We start from the raw sequence: 15,395 nt of genomic DNA, 5'->3' as shown, positions 1-15,395 counted from the left end.
GCAAAGTCCGGTATGGGACTTGGACGTGGGAAGTGTAATAAATATGGCACTTCTCTGTTTAAGTCTCGTATCAGCTGGCAGAAAGTTCATCGTGGAGGGAAATAAATCAACATTTCTTCATTCATGTTCAGCTATTTAGTAAATGATGAGTATTTGGTTTTTAAATAAGCTGTTTTATGTAAGAGATATTGTAGATATAATTTTATATATATATATGTGTGTGTGTGTAGATATTATTTTTGTTAATACTTTCTGTTTTTTTAAAGTAGAAATATTAATTTTCAATATTAGGGGTTTTCATTTTTTCAATTGTTTTAAATGCTGAAAGAAGTCTTCAAGGAACAACTATTAATTTTCCAAAGTATATTTTCATACTTTTCTTTCAGTGTAAAAATCATATATGTATAGTAGGTGCTGCTGCACTTGCTACAATAAGGTATGAAATTTCACTTCAACTTAATGGTCAGTGTCATGACAGTAAATTTGTGTTAAAAGGCTGAACCTTTTCATAGCATTCAACCTAGTACTTTTTATTGATTTGATTTTTGAGAAAACTTCCGAGCATTCTCTTGGTAATTATTATATTGTTTCTGTGCAGACTAACCTATTTCTAATCAGTGCCATAAGCATGGGCGTCCACAGGATTTTTTCCAGGGAGTGGCAAGTAAGGCAATTTTTTTTTTCCAGGGGGCAAAGGAGTCATATTTTCCCCCATAATAGTGATGTCCCTTCAAAAAACACTGCTTCAGTCTGAAATTATCATGTTCTTCAACGCCCTTATAATAATTAACATAAATTACTGACTGAAATGAAATTATGTGTGAAATATATACCTTTTGTCAGACATTCATTATCCAGGGGGAAGGGCGTGCCCCTCCCCCCTTTCGGACGTCCATGGCCGTAAGGTATGTGAACTGATCCCTGACAGTATTGAAATTTTTATTATCGAATGGAGCGTAGTTGCTGTAGGCAGTAATTTTTTTCGTTTTAATATGTGGTAAACAAAATGTTTTATTGATCGGTGTATTATCTTGCAATACAATCCTGTATAGCGGAAGGATCAGTCAGGATTTTTTTTATTTTTATTTTTTTTTTTTTTTTTTTTTTTTTTTGCAAATATGGATTAGCATGACATAAATCGTTCTGAATTATTGTATACTTATTTCATTCCATTTCTCCACCCAAGAAAAAAAAGTCACCTATTTTAAGACTGTCATTTTCGTATGATGAAGAATGTTTTTAAAAATGCCTTTAGAGGAAATTATATATTTCCGCTTAAAGTAAGAGTGCAATTTCAGGAAGTTTTGGTAATAGTACGTTTTCCATATAATTTTCGTATACTTTTATTTTTGTGATAGAAATCAATTTTAATGCGAAAAGTTTGTACTTAAACGAAAGCATTGCATATAATTAATTTCCGCCACTTCTAACTACGTTTAGTCAATTTGCGCGTATAATTTATTATACGCGCAAATCGGCTGAACGCGGTTAGAAAGTATCGGTACGCGAATGGTACGGAACATGATAGTGTTTTGTCGTTTCGAGCAAAACCGCGAGTCCTTGCGCATAGCGTTCGTCTTCTGTTTTTCCCCGACGGTGCTGCCGTCGGTGGTCGCGAGGAAACGACCTTCCAGTGCCGCCATACTGTCAACCATTTTTAACCCGCAGCTGTAACATCTTGTAGTAGTATGTCTATGATCTGGACGAGCAAGAATTGACCATTCGGCCGATTTTTATTAAACTAATCTGTATATATCAAGCAATTTACTACGGAATATTTTAATATGTATGCATGATACGCTCGAGAATTCAGTAAGTGCATTGTTAAAAAGATAAACATTTAAATAATATTATTTTAATTATTCAATAGACACCCATCGGTGTCGTTCTTGTCATTTTTATTACAACACTTCTTTTTAAAAACAAGAATAATCAATCAATACGAGTATATTTCCATTTTTGTGAATATAGTCATATATTTCCTAGTATGTTTAGTGGCTTCCATAGGTATGTCAAATTTTAGAGGACGGAATGTGACAATATTTACATTCAGTGAGAACATCATAATTTTTTGTGTATTTCGCCATATAGATGTACAAGGTGACTATATCCAATTATTGTAATCACTTTGAACATTGAAACCATAATATAATACGCCCAAACTTGTAATTTGATAATAAATTATTCAGTAGTTAGCCCGGTACTAGTTAGACATAGCGGAAACACATTTAACTCGTTTTTTTTTAAATAAAATTAATTTCTACTTACCTCATATGCATAGCGGAACATTTTTCGGTACTACTTTACTATACCGGAGACACCTATTAAAGATTTATTTCGCAATTTTTTACATTGCTAACGTACTATTCTGCATTGCGGAACATTTCTTTAGGTGAAATAATTAATTTCTAACGAAAATAATGCATATTTCTTATATTGACGAGTACTTACTGTTGTTCCTTATCTCCAACAAACCATCCACGGGTAGCCCCAAAAGCCATTGACGTTAGCCCAAAAATTCACGATAGCCCCACAAACCATCACGGGGACGAGGTATGCCTACTAGGTTAGGTTAGGTTCCATTAGCACTCTTTTTGATCAATTTAGCATATACGGACAATACGAGAGCGTATTGTGCTCTCGAGCAGAAAGCAAATGGCGGCAACAGCAATAGCGCGTCCGAAATAGATTTTCGTAGAAAACCACATGCATTCACATTAAAATGGATCAAAACTACATTCCCGAACATCAACAACGCTACAGAAAATGATTTGCGTAAGTACTTTCTCCATTAAATTTGAAGAAATCTGCCTCCGGTATAGTAAAGTGTTACCCATTTTTCAACTTGGGATTACTTTTTTTTCAATTAAAAAAGCGTTATTTTTAACAAGTATTTATTGGCTCAGTCGGTAACGCGTCTGACTACCATGCTAAAGGTCCCGGGTTCGATCCCTGGCCGGTTCAAATCCGGGAACTTTTCTAACGGTGGAAGCGGCCCCGGCGCACACCCAGCATCGAATAACATGGGTACCTGGGGGAAACCCTGGGGGGTAAAGGCGGTCAGGGGCGTGATGCTGATCACATCACCCCCACTCACGACCGGATCAAGAAAGTGTGGGGCGTTACCCCCACACCCCCTATACGCCTTCATGGCGTGGTGCTATGCACAGGGGAACACTTTACCTTTTTTTTTTTTTACCTTATTTATTGGTCGTTGCGGTAAATTTCTCGTATCAGACAAACGGCTGAAATTTGCTAGTTCATTTAATTTGAATATTCGTACTTACGTATTCTGCATTGAGAAACATTGCTGAAGGTGGCATTTCACTTATTTCACGGAAATAAGCTCTATTTGTGACATATCGAGTAAGTTTTCTTCGTTTCTTTTTGCCTTCGGTAACACGCAAAATGGCGGTCACACTTTCACTACCGTACTCGGCATGCAGTGTTTCCACCCCACTGCACCTAAAAATACCTATGTAGCCCCACAAACCATTGACGCATAGCCCCACGAACCATTCATACATAGCCCCATGAACCATTTCCGGTATTCATACATAGCCCCATGAACCATTTCCGGTAAGGTTAGGTTAGGTATGGTCACTATAGGTTACAATAGTGAAAAATTGGTTTCGAAAAAAATATGCGTAGCCCCACACACCATTCTCGCATAGCCCCACGAACCATTGACACATAGCCCCACAAACCATTTGTGGAAGCATACCTTCTTCAGTTACAAAAACACGTGTTTGGAAACACTGACCGGGATTACGTCATCAGACACAGGCTACATCCACCTGGAAGTAAATGGATGCAAGAGCTTTCGTGCATTGGTCACACATTTATATCGAAAAATAGTTGATTTACCGGCAAAATTCAATGAACGATGCAAGAAAACACTTCCCCGAACTTCCACAAGTCTAAAGAAACTGCATTTGGTAAGTAATTTTTCCTGTAAATTTGAAGAAATCCGTTTGTCCGATATGAGAAATTTACCGTCGTGGCTAATTGGCGGCCAAATTTTGACTCACGTTGTCTATGGTCAGCTGATATGCAGTGTTTCCAAACTTATGAACCGATAAATGCCGCACAAACTATTCACAAAAGGTTTTTAAGCGAAAATTGATCCACAAACCATTCACGGAATGTTAGGTTAGGTTCAGTTAGGTTTGGCAAACATAGAAAATTGAATAAAGAAAACCGCTCACACGTCATCGTGTAAAACTACCGCGTGGTTGTTGCACTAACACTTATTAATGGAAATGATTGTTTTTAATCCACAAACCATTCATGGATGGTTAGGTTAGGCAAACATAGAAAATTAAATTGGAAAGAATATATCCCGCTCCCACGTCATCTTGTAAAACTACCGCTACACTGACAGGGGGTCATGTAATTGAACGCATGGAACATTTGATTCACGTAGTCGACTGTAATGGTGGCACGAGCTATCATGGAATGGAGATACATGAATGTCGAAAAATACCTTATTTAGAGGCCGAATAACTTGCACAATTCGAAAAAACACTTTTCCTAGTTTCAGAAAGTCCACAAGAACTAAATTCCGTAAGTACTTTCTTGTCTTTTCTCCTGTAAATTTCAAGAAATGTGTTTCCGCTATATCTAATCGTTACCGTAAGCCCTACTACTATCACTGTACAGGGTAAGTCAAAATGATGGACCTGATTACAGAAATTCATTTTGTGAAATTTAATAATCATATGTTATTGTGAGACATGCGCTTCGAAAGGTTAACTTTCAAAGTTTGAATTTGTGGAACATGAACGTGATTCTCCCAAAGTGTATGCCTTTTGTGCCATTTCCCATGAAAAGATTTATGGGCCCTTTTTCTTCCATGAACGTACTGTGACAGGACTTGTTTTCGTTCATATGCTGCAACTATGGCTCTTTCCACAGCTTGCAGAGGATAGCGCAGATTTCATTCTCCAATTGGATGGTGCCTCTGCACATTATCATGGCAGCGTTCGGGACCATCTCAATGGGGCATTGGAACAACGTTGGATAGGCCGTGCATCTCCGGAGGATCGACCTCTCATTCATTGGCCACCTCGTTCCCCCGACTTGACCCATGTGATTTCTTCATGTGGGGTTTTGTCAAGGATCATGTTTACGTACCACTACTTCCAACAACATTGGATGACCTGCGTGTCCGCATCACAGCAGCCATTGCTGATATTGACCGCAACATGCTACACAAGGTTTGGCAGGAGATAGACTATCGGCTTGATGTGTGCAGTGTTACGCGAGGTGCTCACATAGAACATTTGTGATTTGTTTGAAAAAAACTTTGACAGTTTACCTTTCTTAGCACATGTCTCACAATAACATTTGTTTATTATATTTCACAGAATAAATGTCTGGAATCGGGTCCATCATTTTGACTTACCCTGTATGATTTCCTCAAGTTGTGTGAGAGGAAGAGAAGAACATTTACAGTATGTACCAGTCTTATTCGTACAGAGGTAGTGGGAAAGTGAAATGATAAAGTACACCGACAGAAATGAAAAAAAAGATAAGAATTTCTTGGATTGACTTAAGATGACCGGACCCCTCTCCGATTTTCTTCATTTTTGGCATACTTACTAATTGAGGCATGCTAATGAATCTGAAGTTAAAATTTGTCGGAAACTTCTAGAAATTGCAAACCATTGATGTGTGGTTAGGTTAGTTTCGGTTAGGTTAGGCAAACATAGTTAAAATTTGGTGTCATGGTAGTATCAGGAGCTAGAAATTGCAAATTATTGCGAACCATTGACGCTAGCCCCACAAACCATTGACGTGTGGTTAGGTTAGGCAAACATAGTTAAAATTTGGTGTCGTCGTAGTATCAGGAATATATATATATATTTGCGGTAAAACTTCTATAGCGTCCCAACGGATTTCTTCATTTTTACACAAGAAACTACTTACCGAAATGAGTTTCTGTAGCATTTAGAAGTTCTTGTTGGTATTTTCTTTCAGCGAGAAAAACCGATGTTGTCCCGTTTATGCTAAATTGTTCAAAATGAGTGCTAATGGAACCTAACCTAACCTCATAGGCATACCTCGTCCCTGTGATGGTTTGTGGGGCTATCATGAATTTTTGGGGCTAACGTCAATGGTTTAATGATTACTCTTTATGTAAAAAATTGAAGTTTTTTTCGTAAAAAAAAGAAATAGCACCTTGGAGAATCTTTCGCAATGCAGAATAGGTAAGTACGAATGTTAAAAATGACGAAATAAACGAGTGAGAAGAGGTGCTGGGACGCTATCAAAGTTTTACCATATTTGCTTGTGAAACAAAACATTTTGCGAAAATCGACGGTTTCCATTCCGAAAACTAACACCTTAGTTTCACGTATTTTGCAATTTCTAGACGTATCCGACAACTTTTTAACTTCAGATTCGTGATTAGGAGAGAGACCTCAATTAGTGAGTATGCCAAATATGAAGAAAATCGGAGAGGGGTCCTGTTATCTTAAGTCGTTCCACGCTTGAAATAAATATGATAATGCAACCCAAGTGTCCATTTTCTGGTTCCATATCTATTCGTACACCTACAATCACATCACAATCATTCCAAAATAAAAAAGACAAAACTGAAGAATCACAAAGTTCCTAATTGTTGAATATCCTTTGGTCTTAATGATTGCTTGACACCTGTGTTGCATAGAATTCACTAGATTCTGGCATGGTGGCCATTTACCCACTGTACCATTCGAGAATTACGTCAATTTTTTTTCAATCGACAGATTTCAATATTTTACGTAATGTAAAAGTTGTTCCAGCGTTAGGAAAGCACAAACAATGGAGATATTTGATCCCAAAGAATGGCCCACGTAAGTTAAAACCTGCAATTTTGAAGTATTTTTGCCACTTTTTGTTAGTAAATCTTTGTATGCACACTAAAATAGCGAGAAAACACATCAAAAATAGCTATCAGTACCAAACCTAACAATCCTAACCTAACTACATAAAATTAAAGCTGCTGTTGTAGAAAGTCGTTTGGGTGCTATATTCACTTGAATGAAGCCTTCGTGCTGTTCTGCTACATGGTAAAGTAATATGCTAAAGCAACAGATGTACTGTACTTCACAATAACGCATTTCCTAGAGCTAAAATCAACTGAAAACATTCATAAACCATGCAAAATATTTCACTTTCTTCAGGAGGTACAGAGGGTCAAGGGTACCCTGGCATGTCTCTGGGTTGATATTCTCCCACTCTTGCGATACAATCCTCTTGAGCTCCTCTTTGGCTGCTGGAATAGAGTTTCCAACACGTTTCTTCAATATGGCCCACAAATGTTCAATTGGATTCAAATCAGCTGATTGCGGAGGGGTATACAGCTGTTTTGGAACATTCCAGACGAGCCATTCCTTGTTGATACCCACAGTGTGTTTGCTGTCACTTTCTTGTTGGAACATGTAAGCAGGCGACATTCCCTTTTTTGTGGCACTTTGCTTTACATTCTGCTTGAGAATGTTATTGTACATGTTTGTCCATTATGCCATCAATAAAATGAAAAGTTCCCCCAAACCTCTGTGTTTTACGGTAGGGTGGGTATTAACTTCATTGTTATCTTCATGTCTCTTCCTCCACACCTTGTAGATACCATCTGATTCGAAAAGGTTTATTTTGCTCTTATCGGACCAGATCACATCGTTCCAGAATTTGTGGTCTTTATGCATGTGGTTTTTTGCAAATTGAAGTCTCGGAGCACGATTCTTCTCACTTACAAACAGCCTTTTGCATGCTATTCTTCCATGATATCCCTGTCTGTAGAATGCACGACGAAGGGTCGAATTGCTTACTGTCTTTTCTGTTGCATTTTCCACCCGTATCCTCAATTTTGGATTAGCCTTAATTTCTCCCACCACGAATGGCTCCTCTCTTTCAGATAGCATTTCCTCCTTACTTCATCTTGCCTGATTCTTTGTTGAACGCTCATATTTGAATTTATTTACTACATACTGCACAGTAGAATGTGATTTGTTCACTAATGCCCCTATTTTCCTCAAAGAATGTCCTTTAGGAGCAAGATTCACTATCACATCTTTAATGTCAGAGCTGAGGTCCTTTCGCTTCCCCATTACGGACTGCCCAAGCTGACCAGGTGGTTGAACACGCACTGGTAGCAATGACTGAGTGGCTACACAGACCTGCAATTGATGCTACACGTACTAAACTGCAGTGTGCTGCACACAACGGCGTATGAGCAAGAATGATACATACATGAAACAATTTCAAACGATTTATAATACGCTCGCATCTTTTGTACAAATTATCTTTTCGAAGGGCCTCTCTCTGGGCACCTTTGGTTACAATATTTTGCCAACTGAACATGTACAAAGGTGTTTCATACAATGTATGCTATGCAGCCGGTACGTACAAGTATGATACATATTGTATAAAAGTGGTGGAATATTGTAATTTGTTTTGTTCCAGTGATGCCAGAGGTTTAGAGATAATTAACTTGGTTCTTGTCTTTTTTTCAGGCAAGTCTGTCGAAATGTAAATCACTTTATCATTGCAATCACGTAAGAAGAGATTGGCACATCAGCTTTTCATAGATTTGGATTTAATCTTGGGTAATGAGTATTGAAAGCCATCCAAAATGGAAGATTCAAAGGAAAATGAACTTCATATTCCATTATGTCTGAAAACTACAAGTGAAGATCATCCTACGGAATTTGTGCCGATTACAATCAAAGTTGAACCATACTCGGAGTCTGATTCTGAAGAGAAATCTCTCGAAGATAAGGTATCATTGAATATTGAAAATGAAGGAAGACCCGTTGTTAACAGTATGTGCAATTTATTAAGTGATAAAGCAGAGTGTATAATACCAGATCAGCATCAGCCAGATAGTTTACTACAAACAGGCAATGAATGTGTTCCAGAAAGTGTGAAAATAAAATGTGAACCAGATTGTATCATTCCAGACTTGGTTAATGTAGTTTCTACAACAATAGAATGTGAACGAGACTGCTGTACACAAGATACATGTCTAGATCTTAGTTTCAAAAAGGAAATGGAAAAACACCCTCCAAGTGCTTTTCCAAATATCAACTCGAAGCAAGCAAGTGAAGATTCTTCAGATAGGAAATTACCAGACACTAAAGAAAAATGTGAAGCAGTTGTTTCCAAAACAGGTGATGAAGTAAACAGTGAAGAGGTGCAGGTAGACTGCAGTGTTGAGGATATCACTTTACACTTGGAGTGTAAAATTGAAGATGATTCATCGGATGAAGCTATCACAGATGCAGACAGTGGACAACCTTCAAGTACCAGGTTAGTATGTAGATCTAAATTTAAATTACTTCCACATTTGTACAAATCCTATCTAATTATTCAGTGTAGCTACAATTAAAACTGAGGTAACGGTTCCGATTATTTTATATTTTTTTTTTTTTCAAATTCTTCTAGCAGAAAGACTAATTATCGTAGGATTTCGAAAATCATTGTCATACGAAATTTGAACCTTCCTTAAAGTAATGGTCACTGTTTGGATTTTTTTAAAAAAAGTTATTTATGTTGAGAAGAAAAAACTTAAAAATTACCGAATGCAAGCATGCACGCTTCCCATGGACAAGGTATTCTCCGTTGACAAGTGACGGTAAGTATCGAGAAGAGTGGGAATGAATGTAGAAGTAAATCAGAACCTTAGTAGAATGCATTGAGGGACTTTATTTTAATGCTAAGAGAACCAAACCTGACCTGCCTAACCTTACCACGAAAGCATATATTGAACATAATCTTAAGTAATCGTTAAAACTCTGCAGTAGGTGTTAGTAGACGTAAATCAAAATGGAACCATGTAAAAATTGTATTCAAAATCACAATTAAACAAAAGGTACTTGGACCAAAACAGATTTCTGGGTCAGAACAGCTAAAGACCAAACCCATGCAACTTGGATATCAGGATGCACACCAACTTCCTACAAGAATGTGAGCAGGTTTTCTGATTACTTAATTCATTTATGTGCATAATGATACTTTCAACTTGCCCATGCACTTCATGAGAAGGCTATGCAGGTTAGATTTGTTTCTTGTAGCATTATATACACACATACAGGGGATGGACAAAAATATGGAAACACTTTCCACAAGTGGGAATGCTGTAGCTAATCAAGTGTGGGACCGGCTTTAGCATCCAAAACGGCCTGCAGTGTCAGAGGAATGGACAAATACTAGTCCTGGATGGTGGATAAGGGGGTCCTGGATCATTCATCATGCAAAACGTGGTCACAATCCTCCTCAATTTCTTGTCTCTGTAAGTCAGTGTACATTTTCGTCCACACAGGTTTTTATCTGATGATGTATTTCCTTACACACTGTATGCCGTCATCACCTTGAATACAGTCCCTCTCGATATACCAATAAATTTCTACTTTGGTCACAGAGGCACCTGCAAGGTGGGCACCAACAACTTTCTCTCTATGAAACACTTGTCAGCTCAGACATGATTCAGTATCAACTGCACTGCAAGCTATCTACAGCACAACTGTAGCAATCCTACCGGTGCTACGGGGTCCTGTCTCACTGAGCAAAACAAACAAATGTCGCACCTTGTCAGGTTTCAAGTGGAAAAATTGTGTCAATTTCTCCCGTTCCGATGTCGTGATGTTTTCATATTTTTGTCCATCCCCTGTACATGCTCATGGTAGGCACCTTGGACAAGGTACTTTATGTAACATGGTTCCTCACAAATTAATGCTTTCTCCCATCTTCAAAATGAGTTACTCTGAACTTCAAACTTACCTCTAGTATTCTAAATGCATCCTACATACTACCGCATAATTTATAAAAATTGTTACAAAATAGAAACTGTGACATCTGTCCTTATTTATTCCTTGCCTGCCTCTGTGGCAGAGTGGTCAACTTACCGTGCTTTGAAGCCAGAGGTCCCAGGATCAAACCCTGGTCTGACTCATCACTGTGTTTGTCCAATCATTTCTCATTCTTCATCCTCTCGATTAACACACCCGAGAGGTTGATAACTAAATTAGAAACATAATACTTAGCCCCTTCATGGAAAGGGCCTGCATATTAGCCATGAGGCAACCATCCCTCTTGGCTTGAAGCTTGAATGAGGCCACTCGGCAACTTCCCGAACCAAATCTCATCTCCCCCTCATTTCCATTCCCAACCCTCCACACATTGCCCCCCCCCCCCCTGACACCACACTCCTACTGTTAATGATTTTCTACAAGTCTGGTGAGACAACTATGCTTTTCGGTGTCAAGTATATCTATTTTCTGTACCTGGCAACTTTGCAGGTCAAACACAAGTAAATGACCAGCAGAGGGCACTTGCGATATTCTTAAATCTGTCATACTGAAACATCAGCAGATGGTGTGCAATATTCAAGAAAGCTGGTTCAATTGTAGGTCCACACAACCATGAATGGCAACGTGATGGTCATGTGCAATAGGTACAGTGGGAAACATTTGTATTCTCAGTAGAGTTGGAAGTGGTCGAAAAATAACCAGCTATTTTTTGGAGTTTTTTCACAGACTTTTTTGGTTGGTCTTTTTCGGCTTTTTTCACAAAAGTATCTCAAATCAATGAAAATACAGGAGTTGGCAGTATTTTTCTGTTCCGTGGTTTTCGTTTATCTCTCTACTGTAAAATAGACACTCATTTCCAAATATAAAATACAATTTACAAATTAAAAAGCTGGCTTTTTGGAATAGGCAGTTATCTTCATATTTTGGTAGGCTTATTAAATAAGTCTATGTAGTATAAACATATTCACATAACTAGAGTAGTTTTGTATGTGTTTTTAATAGAACCTAATAGTATGATATGATTTTCAATGTTTGAATTTGTTGTAGGAACACGTACGTGAAGCAAAAAAGAAAATACTGCTCTACCTTTTGAAAATCTGGTATCAAATCTCTTGACATGAATCCCTCCTCTTCTCTCAGTATGACAGCGCCAAAGTTATACAAGAGAGAGAGAGAGAGATTTGTTTCATTAATTCAAGCCTTTTGGTTTTATTTCCACCAAATTATTGCCCAACATTGTTGACATGTGGAGTATTGTTTTCTCCTTTGTGCAACAAATATACCGCCAGTTTTAGCAGAAGCTAAACAAAGATAAGCCGGGGAATAAAAAGAGATTGTTTATCTTTCTCTCGGTTTCTCGTGCACTAGAAAACAAGACGACTATAATAAGCACATTATTTACGCAAGTTTCATGCAAGTAATGTATTTTCTTACCTTGATTCAGTACTTCCTTTTTGAACTTGAGGCATTTTCGGCGCTAGACATCATCCTTTCAGAGTACGGTCTGTCACATTTGCTTGCCAAAAAGGAACTCAACGTGGCACAAGAGGCGATTAACGACTGCTAAAATTGGGGAGATCGTCATCAATCATCACTATCAACATCTTCTTTACAGTTGACAGGACGGTTCTTGGATTGAAAGAATACGAAAGCACCTCACATTGTATTGCGCTTATCTCAAAATTGGTGTACTTGTTTATACGAGCAACAATTTTTTTTTCGCGGGACTCACAACTTGACCGGTCGTTTTCCTTTGTTTCACCACACTGAAAACACAAAGACGCAGACACACAATTACACTTGGACACCAACTTCAGTGCTTGCTCAGGATAGCACCGACAGAACGTCGCATAAACGTTAAGAACAACCTGCTTCTTGCCACTTTTCAAACAGCTGTATTTCTGAAAGACTACTCTGAAAACACGGGAGACCTTCCTGCACGCATGGAAGTTGCCATGTTCGAAACTGGCTCTATTTTCTTGCTGTTCACGTGATCGATTGTAATTTATACAATAATCACGTATTATTATTATAAACAGAAACCTTTAATGAAAATATATTTTAAAATGTATAATCCAATGTAATTTACATGTTTTTCTTCCATTAGCGTACTTTCATAGAACGGACTACATGATAGGGAAGAAATCCGTTATTAGGCTGTTGCCAACCACAATACTTCTCACTAAGTCAAGTACAGAAACGGAAGTGGTATGTCGATTCTCGGCATATGATAGTGTGATTTCACATTGTCAGTTACGATCCTCCGAGGATGGGGAAGGGGGTGGGATGCAGGAGTCGATCTATAATACAGAGGTGTTCACCATCCGGATGGTGACATCCTCACACTCCGGAATACTTTTGCGGGTGAAGGAGGTCAGGCCATAGGGTGAGGGAGCTTGATTTAAAATGAACACCTCACAACAAGAGAGAAGAAAAATGTGACAATATTTAAAAATTCACCCCCAAATATGGTACAATAAAATATTTCTGTATTCTACAGTCTTCTTTCCCCACTTTTATGCTTCTCTAAGTTGCCGTTTTAGTTTCCCTTGGTGTCTTTGCTGCATAATTATTAATTTAGTCAATCAAATCATATGTATTAGCTTACTTTCATTATCTATAATAATAAATCATAACGCTTTCCAACATCAAATAAATTTAATGAAGAAACCCCGGTTTCAAAACGTAATTTATCTCATGTGTCACATTCTTCTAGCAAGTGTTTTTAGTAAAATATGAGAAAAAATTAATCCTTTGGTACGGAACCGTCTTACTTCTGGGGGATAAGATGTACATTTTGTATTTGATTGTTTTAAATTTAGCGTTGCTTTTCTTCCACTTTTGGCTAATCCCGAAGATGAGAATGAGTGATCGTCAGATGAAATTGGTGAAGGGACACTCACAAATAACACCCATGCCAGGATTCGAGCCAGGGAACTTCAGCGATGAGTCTGAAAATCGGCCACCAGGCAAGATGTACATTTTTTATTTTTTTTAACATACATTCAATAACTTTCAACAGATCATCACTCAGTGATACACTGCTTATTCCGCATCTGTTGACAAATGGAATGTTTTTACACCTTGTAGGCTATGTGGATTATTTTTTTTCATAAGTTTGCAACACTGTTAGGGTACACGTGCTTTTGTTTACATTTAGTTCTATGATTCTCACTTTAGTGATTTATTTTGGCTGCTTGTTGCAGTGGTTCTCAACCTTTGTGAGACCACAGCCCAGTAAATTTAATTTTTACATGTCAGTGCCCTGAACCCAACTATTTCACTAATAAATACATTTCTGATCTTTAAAGTTTATATAGAAATTAATATGCACCCTCAATTAATATTAATATATCAACTATGACATAATCATAGTTCAATTATGTATAGACTTGCCATCAAATATAAAATTAGATTTAAATTAGTCGTCACCCGTGGGTGCAATGGACCTTTTGCGGCCAGGCGGTTGAAAAATACTGCCACTAAAACTGAAGCAGAAGTAAATTGGACTGGCCACAAATGGCCAAAAATAAAAATTAAAAAATCTATTTAAGAAATTTAGACCGAACCTACAGTTTGAAATTAAATCCGAAACACTCTGCCTCCATTGAGTATTGAACTTCAGACCCCTTCTTATTACAAGGCAACAGCATTACTGTATTCCACTCCAGAGGCCCATTCATTATAAAAGGAACCTTCTATCAAAAAGTCGGCCTTTTGCCAACAGTAGTACTTGCAATTTGTTCTCTGTGATTTACAGCCTAAATTAAATCTTAATCTCTGATGAAGTAGCTAACAATCTTGTAAAGTATAGAGAACATTCAGACCGAAGCAACACATGGCAGTGGGGGTTGTCACATTGAATTGACGAGTGGCATGGGCCGCCTTCAGTCTGTATCCACCATGCATGCACAAACAAGACCAAGGTGACATGATGCACTCCATTGAAAGAGCTTTCAGACTGAAGTCTCAGAGACACAGTCTCCTTCTGTATAAAGCAAAACATTCACCGTGCATGCAACAACAACAGATCGAAGCGGCACAATGCACACCATTGAGAAAACAGTATAGTCCGAGCAACATGCAAGTGACATGTTTAGCTTTATGTCGCACTTTGGTTCAAAAGTTTTAAAGTACTGAGGGTCTGCTTCCAAGTGACACACATCACTTGTTGCTTCGGTCTGAAAGTTCCCTGAGAAGACATTACAGGCCAAGTGACAAGTGACACTTGCAGCTTATGTTGCTTTGGTTTGAAAGGTTGCATTTACTTCTAAGAGCAGACAGATTCACGTAATACGTATACTTCTGCATACATGTTGTGAACAGTAGAGATTTTTTATTGTCCTGAAACATTGAATATTTTGTTATTAACATTCGTTTCATATTTTATGGCATCAACATTTAATTTGAGGTACAAACGTAAAAGCTTGTTTTAAGTCCATTTCATGGCCAGATGTGCTCATCAAGACTACACGTTTAGTTTTAAGTCTAGCTTACCCATGCTGTACAAGAAACTTACACAGGTATCAGTTCGTTATATCGGAGACACTTTAAAATCATTATATTTTATGTTTCGTATGGTTCATACTTACCAAGTGGGTA

General features: G+C 37.9%; 1 protein-coding gene across 3 annotated transcripts in view; it reads left to right on the top strand.

Moving 5' to 3' along the window:
* Nucleotides 1-1,691: 1,691 nt before the first annotated feature.
* The window catches only part of LOC146003715 (uncharacterized), a 49,996-nt gene continuing 36,292 nt past the window's right edge, over nucleotides 1,692-15,395 (top strand). For 2 of the 3 annotated variants that reach the window (XM_083142101.1, XM_083142103.1), the window contains exons 1-2: nucleotides 1,692-1,812; nucleotides 8,499-9,294. In XM_083142101.1, coding sequence (XP_082998227.1) covers nucleotides 8,618-9,294 — 677 coding nt within the window. In that variant the 5' untranslated portion in view covers nucleotides 1,692-1,812; nucleotides 8,499-8,617. Of the gene's footprint in view, nucleotides 1,813-2,027; nucleotides 2,101-8,498; nucleotides 9,295-15,395 lie in introns of those variants that run through there. The other variant, XM_083142102.1, reaches the window with a different exon arrangement.

This window comes from Lepisma saccharinum, chromosome 20 (genome assembly GCF_977018435.1).
Source record: "Lepisma saccharinum chromosome 20, izLepSacc3.1, whole genome shotgun sequence".
Lineage (NCBI taxonomy): Eukaryota > Metazoa > Arthropoda > Insecta > Zygentoma > Lepismatidae > Lepisma > Lepisma saccharinum.
Note: the sequence above shows the minus strand (reverse complement) of the source record. Positions and strands in the feature narration are given on the sequence as shown.